Here is an 8,917-nt window from a genome sequence, read left to right as displayed (position 1 = left end):
TTTCTAAAGAGGAGATGTCTTCTGCTCTCACCTCTTTCTCAGCTTCTGGAGAAGAACTCTCTCCCTCATACTTCAAGAAGCTTCTGAAGATGGAGTACCAAGTCCTTGTTGATATTGTGGCTAAGGAACTTCTGGTCAAAGCTGGTATTTTTGATAGGCTGACCAAGGAAAAAGTTCAAGTGATGATAGCCATCACTTCTGGAGCTAAAATGGATTGGAGTCGTTTTCTTTTCAAAATCACGAAGGATATGATTTTAATAAAATACAGGTTTTGATGTTCAGATTAGAAAAATGTTGAAGGATGCTGGTTTTCCACTGACTTCTGAACACGATGGTTCATCTGTCACATTGGCCGATGCTTATAATATACTTGCTTTAAGGCCAAAGGCAACTGTGACTGATTTTGTTGCTCTTAAGAAGGAGATTGGCGATGTTCTAACTGAGGCTCAAGCTCCTCAGAAGAAGGCTAAAGGAAGAGAGTGAGTGTCTTGACTGATTCAGATAAGACCGTATCTGAAGAATCTGTTGCTCCGACCAAAGCCTCACTCCCAACCACCCCAAGCAAAAAGAAACACAGAACCACCATCCGTCTCAAGAAAACAGCAGCCCTTTTTGATTTTGACAATGTCCCTCTGAGAAAAGTTTTTCTAGAAGTCACTCTTCAAAACCAGAATATGTCCCCTCCTCAATCCCAGCAGTCACTTCTACTGCAACAACTTCAACTTCTCTTTCGATTTTCAGATCCACGTCTGGAGTTTTTATTAGAGAACCTTTAGCATGATCTTATACTTTTAGACATTCCTGTATCATCTATAGACAAAGGAAAAGGAAAACTTCTTGAAGAACCACAAACTCATGGCACCGAGTCATTTGTCCAAACTGCTATTGATCTTCACATGGACGAAATTGATAAATCTGCCAGTGAAGACATGATTTTCTTTGATGATTGGTTAAAGGTCAGAATTTTCCACCCAATCACATATCTAAGAACACCAGGTGCCTACGCAAAAATGGTGAAGAATGAAAAGCAGGTCTTTGCTACTGCTAAGACAAAAAATGTGATTGCGTCTATCAGCAGAAGGTGTTACATTCTTGATAAGCTAAAATGTCAAAAGATGGATTCTGTCTTGAAGACCTTAAAGTCTAACTTTGATTATGTGAATCCTACTGCTATTCAAGACCAGAATGTGATTCAAATTCTGACTGACCGATTGAGAGTGATGAATGAGCAACTTCTTGCTCAAGAACAGGTTTTTGCGGAGCCTTTGCAGTACCATGTAGATTTTGTCCCAAACGTTCTTCAGATTAAGCCAGTTGAGGAAAGGACCTCAGCTCCTTCAGATGCTAAGGTCTCCAGTACTCTTGTATCCCCGACTTTTCCTACTCAGTCATCATCTCTTATTTCTGTTCGTGAATTGGCTTTTGATGAAGTAATTCAATCTATTGTTGTTGCTGCCTCTACTGCACCAGAAGCAGCTCAGGTTGCTGATATGGTACATTCAGAAACTCAACCAGCGGATCAACCAATGGAAGAATCAGGTGCTGCTCCATCCCAATCACTGCCAAATTTGGAGAAATTTTTTGCTGAACACCAAGCAGAAATGGAAGCTCTTTTGAATATTCCATCTGAATCTATTCCAACTGTTGACCCACTGGAAGCCACTGAAGCTGCCCAACTAGAAGAGAGTGTAGCTCCTGAACAAACTACTGCTGCTGGAGAAACTTCTGCAGAACAGTCTACTGCTCTATCTGCTGCTCCACCAGAAACTATCACTTCTACTACTTTGATTGTCCTTTCTGATGATTCTCCTACTCGCATCGCTCATCTTGCAGAGATCAGACAGCGTATGCTTCAAAGATCTCCATCCCTGGAAGATCAGTTTGATCTTGAGTTTCAGATAGATATTCTACAAAGAAATCTGAACAATATTTCAGAGATAGTTAAGCAGTTGTCTTTGAACATGCTGGTGAGGTTAGTGCCACAAAATTCTTCTGTAACTGCATCTCTAAAGAGGTCACTCGCACTGCAGAATCGTTGGCCAAGCTACATGTTGAAACTAGTGTATTCCGACAAACTGTTCTCTCAAGTCAGGGTAACATCTTTATTGGTCAAGCTGATATCCTTAAAAATGTCTCTGATAATGATTCATCGATTCGTTCAGTCTCCAACAAAATTGAAGCTATGGATTCGAGACTGGAATTTATTGATACCAAGATTGAGTCTCAATCTCAATCTATTCTTGCTCTTAATGAACGAGTCTCGAATGAAACACCTTACCTGGAGATACTGAATCATGGAATTATTGCTCTTACTGGTCGAGTGGATGACTTACTCACTCGAATCCAAGTTCATGATGCCAAGAAGAGGGAAGTAGAAGGCAGGACAGAAGAAGGCAGAACTGGAGTACATCATGCAGAATCTTCCTTCAGAAATAAAGATCCTCAAGATGAGGAAACAAGCTATCTGCTTTATATCATAACTGTTATTCTTCGTCGTTACTAACATCTAGGTTTTGAAATCAACACAAAGGGAGAAATTGTTAAGACTTAATTTAATTGTGGTGATGAGAGTTAAAACCAGTATGCCGTGAAGGTAAAATCAGAAGACAATATAATAAGCAGAAGTTCTCGTATTGCTTAAACAGAATTAGTACTTCTCAAGTACTTCAGAACTTAGAAAAGCAGAAGCAGAATTAGAACTTAGCTTAAACAAGAAGAACTTAACGTCTTTTGTTTGATAGTTACAAGTCTTAAATGTTACCATTACTTTACCTAGTACTAGTATTGATGGCACCATTAATGCTGTACGAAGACATTTAACGTTCCTTACTAGTTTTGGATGAGACAAAGACTGATTATTCTGAAACTTTCTGCAAGACCCTTTTTAGGTGATAAAGCTGATTTACTCAAAGTCAAAGAAGCCGTTTTGTTTCTTGACGTTGGATTCAAAGCTTTCTATATATAAGGATCAACCCTATATAGAAAAAGGAGATCATCATTTTTATCAAGCAACACATTATCTATCCAACGTCATTTTGAGCAAATCAAATAATTACTCGTTATCTTAAAAGCTCAACATACTAAAAAGCATCACACTCATTATAGCATTTATCTGATCTTCTGAGATCATATTGTGCTGTTGTTTCGTCCCCGTCCCCATACCCACAAACCCAAAATCGCAGGATGAAATTTTCATTTTCGTTTCAAAAATATTAATGGGACAAGACGATGACAAGTTCAGCGATTCTCCGAATTTAAATTTATTATTATATATTATCATTAGTGATAATATTCATATTGATATTATTATTATTTTCGGAGTGAGTTTGATGATAAAAAACTCGAAAAAATCGAAGATCATCGTCTCAATTTCGGCTTTTATTGCCAAGTCCCAAGCCGACTAAGAAAATTATCATCTTTAACCAAGAGTGATTTACTTATAAGATTAATGTTGATATAATAATAGCATAACTATATAAGCGCGACAAATATATAGCGCGACTTCAGTGAATTAGCGTAACAACACAGCGACGTGATTCATCTTCTTCGCCAATGGCTGCTCTCTGTACTCCAGCCTTGACTTTCCGAAACTCCGCCGTCGACGTACACTGCCGGGGTTTTATCCGGACACCTCGCACCCTGAGGCTTCGAGCTACAGTCTCTGTTGAAACTCCGTCCTCCTCCACCTCCGGCGGTGCCGGCGCTCCGAAACTCCTGCTTGAAGTCAGAGATCTCTCCGCCGTAATCGTGGAGTCCAAGCAGCCAATTCTTAAAGGCATTAATCTCACTGTTCACGAAGGCGAGGTGCCTAATTTGAGTTTTTTTTTCTGCGTTGTATAAAAAAAATATGGAATATTTGGATAAGGTTAATTCCATTTACTGATGCAATTATGATCAGCAGTTAAATTGGGACTAAGTTGGAGATGTACAGATGTTAATTGGGCAAAAGGATAGTTTGATAATGAACTGGAATTAATCTTTTCATAAATCTACTGCGTAATTTTTGAACTCACTGCATTATGTATTAATTTATGATATTCTTCAGGAAATTGACGACTTGTGTTGCAGTCAAATTTCTAGAAAGAAGGCTTTATAAATTATATTTAGCTATGTGCTGAAGTGGGATTGGAATTTGTGTTCGAGAAGCATTTGTTTGCATGGATTTATTGCTCTAATTCTAGTTGTAAGCACATAGTTTTTCAGTTTCTTTGGCTCCTAATTTGGTTGTTGCATATGAAAGGTTCACGCTGTGATGGGAAAGAATGGATCTGGGAAGAGTACATTTGCAAAGGTCGTTACCCTTCTCATGGTGGTGGTTTGCGATTTTGATATTGTAGTTTCAGGCGCACGTAAAGATTGAGTCGAGAATGTTATCTTTCTAGCCGAGCTCAAGTTTTAATTGCTTTATTTTATTAGGCCGAATTGAGCTCATACAAACTGATTAAATGAATTTTGGGTTAAGAACGAGCTTGAGTTGTTCTTGTAAAGTATAAATTCTTCAAGCTTGTACTTTAGCTAGTCCGAACTATTTCAAATTCTGTTTGCATGAATGTTTCAGTGTCGCAGAGTATTGGTCAAATCAAGTGGGAACTCTGCTCATTTGAAATTTGTATGTTATTTCTTCCATTTTAAACAAATTAAATAAAATGTGGACGGTTGATTTTTATGCCTTTGCTTGATGATGGGGATGCTTGTTTGACGTGGGTATAGTGGATTTAGTTCAACCTGAGCAAATAAATACATCTGCCTTAACTTCTCTTATACGGAATTTGCTCTTCTTTACCACACTCATAGTTAATAAATAATTTGATGTCCTTGACCACTTGTTTTGATTTAAATTTGAAAAAGAGAAAAGTCTAAACTGTCATTGTTTGGTCATTAATCTTTTTCTTAAACTATCATGGAAATACGAATATTTGTGGTCTATAATTGAATACTCTGTATACATTTTAGTTTATGCTACTCGAAATAGTTTACATTATTAGATAAATGGGTCCACATAAATTTAGTGTATAACTCACACAAGTTATCATACATCCAATCCCTCTCCATCAGTGTGTGTAAACTCATGCTTTATGTTATAAACGCTTTATGGATTCCAATGGTTTATTTAATAATATATCACTTAAAAACTATTCATTTCACATACGTGAAGCTACACTTTGTTTTTTATTAAATTGTGGTTGATGTTTTGATTCTTTTAGGTCCTTGTTGGTCATCCGGATTATGAAATTACAGGAGGCAGTGTAACATATAAAGGTCGAGATTTGTTGGAGATGGAACCTGAGGAAAGAGCTGTGGCTGGATTGTTTATGAGTTTTCAGTCTCCTGTTGAGATTCCTGGAGTTAGCAATATCGACTTCTTGAACATGGCATACAATGCTCGAAGGAGAAAACTTGGGCTTCCGGAGCTTGGGCCAATTGAGGTTGTTATTTGATAAATTAGTTTTGTCTGATTTTCCTTTAAACCTTTATATTGATCATCAGCATTTTAATTTTCATTGCAGTTTTATGGTTATGTGGCACCTAAGCTTGAGATTGTGAATATGAAAGTAGATTTTTTGAATAGAAATGTCAATGAAGGCTTCAGTGGTGGAGAAAGGAAGCGCAATGAGATTTTACAGCTTGCGGTATAGTCTCAGAACTTGGTGACTTGCATAGTTTGTTTTCACCTAAGTAGAAGTTTCCTAATTGTGGTTAAAAATCTCAAATTCCTTTATATATTTCTTAATAGATCTATGTAGACATAGACTGCATTTTTTTTCTTATATATTTCTTAATAGATCTATGTAGGCATACATGCTAAAATAATTTTGTACCCTGTGGTGCAAGCTGTTTATATTTCTGTCTGAATGAATTTTTGCATTTTGCTATATTATTTTAGAAGGGGGGCACTTTCTCTATCACACATGTACTCTATTTAAATTGAATGTGGCAACTGTTGTTAAGCTATCAAGTGCCTTCAGGTTTGTTTTAATTGCCAAAAGGAAAAGAACACTAAAGGTTCCTCTTCTTGACAGGTTCTTGGTGCAGACATGGCTATATTGGATGAAATAGATTCTGGTTTAGACGTTGATGCTCTTCGAGATGTAGCAAAATCGGTTAATGGGCTTCTGACTCCCAATAATTCAATTTTGATGATCACCCACTATCTACGTCTTTTGGAATTCATTAAACCAACCTATATTCACATAATGGTAAGCAAATTATATTGTAGAAGTAAGTACATCGAGACATTTGTTATGTTGAACTTTTGTGAATGAAAAATCAGATTCTAGAACTTTCCCATCCATTTATTGTTCTGTTCTTGTTTCATTGTTCGTGCCACTTGAAGTCTATCTCAAACTTGTTTTTTAGCCATATCTCATAGCTGTTGTATTCGAACCTGGACTCAAGTCCTAAAAATCAATGTACCATCAGTTGCTAATTGGTTGTCCACAGTAAACCTGAGGATGCGAATAGATCTTGCCTTTCACTCGTTTTGTGAAAAATTATTTGGTTTATGCATAACTGTTTCCTTTTGCAGGAAAATGGCAGGATAGTGAAGACTGGGGATGTTACCTTAGCCGAAACTCTGGAGAGAGAAGGATACAAGGCAATTTCTGCTGCCTAGTTTTTGAAGGAGCCTGGGCTCTCGCTTTGATAGTGCTTCCTACACTTCCTAAATTATAACTTGTAAGTAGTTTATATTTCTCTCCGATCCTCTAGATGGTCGTTGTTTGCTGAAAATTTACTTCCATTGGCACCAAACGTGGAAATAGAAGAGAGCTTCCAAATTCTTGTTTGACAATGAAGATCATGTGTTGCTAGGCAATTCCTCAATTAACAAATGGATCGATTAGTCAACAACAGTCTTGGCTTGAAGTCTAGTTGTTTTATCATTCTTGTGCTAGTGCTGTATAGTTGCTACATGTACCTTCAGGTCGTGATTGTACAATAAGTGTTATTGATACGTGTTTCTGACAAAGGGTCTCTCCCGGCTTATATCTACGCAGATTATACATATGTGTTGCGAGAATTGAGTCGGAAATAAGTGAATCTTGGCTTAACTCTTGTTTATTGGAGTAGCATTGGGATTTTGTACCCTATTTTCACAGTTGGATTGATATTTGACCAAATGGAATGACATTCTTTTATTTATTTATTTTGGAATAACCAGGTTTTTGTTCGTAGCTAGCATTTCTTGTCATTTGGTATATATTATCACCATTGAAAATCTTTGCACTATGTATTATAGTCATAGTTATTTGGGGCGCAAGGCGCACTAAAGCGCAAAGGTGTCTTGGGACCTGAGGCGCAAGGCGAGGCGCACGCTTTATCGAAGTAAAGCGCATTTGACATAAATTTTAAAATTCAACATATATAAAATATTTTATACGATTTAAATTAAATACTTTGAAAAGATAAAAAAATAATATAAATAAAAAATCATTAGCACATAATGTAGGGCTAGCACAGACAGATAATCACAGGCCACAACAACAGTAAGACATCAAGCAAAGCCATGCAGATTGTAGGGCTAGCACAGACAGATGATCATTGATCCATATACAATAAATCCTATATTGTAATCCACTAGGCACAAAACCATCAACTCTTAAATACCCACAGTTTTTGTAGAAACAAACTAGCACAGAAGATGAAAAACACTAGAAAAGAGAGAGACGAACAGAACCAGAACTATGTAGAGAAAGGCCGCTGCGCTACTCCAGAAAGAATTTCAAGGAACGGTAAGAAAAAGAACATACATACAGATTGTAGGGCTTTTTTAAAACATTAAAAAGGGCTTTTGTTTGTTATTGGGCTTTAAATTTTATCGGGCTTGAGTTATAAATTGTGAATCGCATCGTGTAATACCAAAGCGCAAAAGCGCTCGCCTTTCTGCAGCGGCACGCCTGGGCCGAGGCGCTCCTCAGGCGCGCGCTTGTTTAATGTCTTGCGCCTGGGTCTTAACCCAGCGCAAGAGGTGCGCCTGGCTGCGCCTGTCGCCTAGGCGCAGCCAGGCACTCGCTTTTTACAACAATGATTATAGTTATCATCTTCTTAGACAAAATTTCTGACAGTTCAAGATGCAATTGAAAATCCAGTTGATAATCAGATTTTGTAAAAAATTGATGTGTTTTAAATTTATATAAATGACCAAAATGTTTTAGAGAATTTTTAAAAATGCTTAATTTTTTCTTTGGTGTCGATCGAGCTTTTCTAATCTACTAGTTAATAATAATTAAACTAGTTTTTCACCCGTGTGATGTACGGACAATTAGTTTATTTAATTGATTATTAAAATTTAAAAAATATGATAATCTATTTCATTTTCTCTACATGACTTTTTATCAAATTGAAATGTTTATTATTTCATATACATATATCATAACAATGAAACACTGAATAAAAAAATCATTTTTGTATTTCGACTGAAAATTAATAACATTCTTGTATTAGACAATGAATGACATAATGTGTTTGTCAATTATCGTATACACATATAAATTTATGTACTATGTTCAAAATAATAATTGCAACAAAATAAAATGATAAACATGATATAAATTTTAATGTGGTTTAAATTATCGTATACACATATTTTTTTCATATTATTTTAACATTCATTATTTATTTTAATTTTTAAAACATATTTGGATGAAAAAAACTTAGTTTCGTCCTTATTCTATATTTTTGTTATTTCTGCATATTAATATTTTGATAATAAAGTTCGTTTATCTTGGACAAACACATTCAAAGGCTATAAACATCTTCTCCGAAAGAGTTAAATCAGGGCGGATAAGAACTTGAAAAATTAGGTATACTACATTTTCGCCACAAATGCATATATTTTTTTAATTAAAAGCATGAGCAAAAATATACCTTTTGTTTGGTCGTCACTCTTCTGTCGCTTGCCACTAAGAACGATTGATTT

The 8,917-nt window shown here is 36.1% G+C and overlaps 1 protein-coding gene across 3 annotated transcripts; it reads left to right on the top strand.

Annotated features, from left to right (window-relative positions):
• The first annotated feature begins 3,498 nt into the window (after positions 1–3,498).
• On the top strand, positions 3,499–7,144 carry LOC140805114 (ABC transporter I family member 6, chloroplastic-like). Of its 3 annotated transcripts, none has more exons than XR_012112274.1 (7): positions 3,499–3,804; positions 4,241–4,291; positions 5,205–5,426; positions 5,508–5,630; positions 6,021–6,197; positions 6,527–6,675; positions 6,996–7,144. XR_012112274.1 is itself a non-coding variant. In XM_073161309.1 (6 exons), the coding sequence occupies exons 1-6, from the start codon at positions 3,553–3,555 to the stop codon at positions 6,611–6,613; spliced, it is 912 nt and encodes a 303-aa protein (XP_073017410.1). In that variant the 5' UTR covers positions 3,499–3,552; the 3' UTR covers positions 6,614–7,144. The 3 variants fall into 3 exon arrangements, 1 of the variants encoding a protein (XP_073017410.1); XR_012112273.1 differs by having other exon boundaries at positions 6,811–7,144; XM_073161309.1 differs by having other exon boundaries at positions 6,527–7,144.
• The last annotated feature ends 1,773 nt before the right edge of the window (positions 7,145–8,917 follow it).

This window comes from Primulina eburnea, chromosome 11, assembly GCF_022965805.1.
Source record: "Primulina eburnea isolate SZY01 chromosome 11, ASM2296580v1, whole genome shotgun sequence".
Taxonomy (NCBI): Eukaryota; Viridiplantae; Streptophyta; class Magnoliopsida; order Lamiales; family Gesneriaceae; genus Primulina; species Primulina eburnea.
The sequence above is the reverse complement of the archived record's forward strand: the minus strand, read 5'-3'. Positions and strand labels throughout refer to the sequence as shown.

Excerpts from the sequence above, each read along its gene's own strand:
- LOC140805114 (XM_073161309.1), top strand. The coding sequence starts at position 3,553 with ATGGCTGCTCTCTGTACTCCAGCCTTGACTTTCCGAAACTCCGCCGTC. Across the intron at positions 4,292-5,204 it reads GGAAGAGTACATTTGCAAAG|GTCCTTGTTGGTCATCCGGA; the intron begins GTCGTTACCCTT and ends TGATTCTTTTAG. Across the intron at positions 5,631-6,020 it reads ATGAGATTTTACAGCTTGCG|GTTCTTGGTGCAGACATGGC; the intron begins GTATAGTCTCAG and ends TCTTCTTGACAG.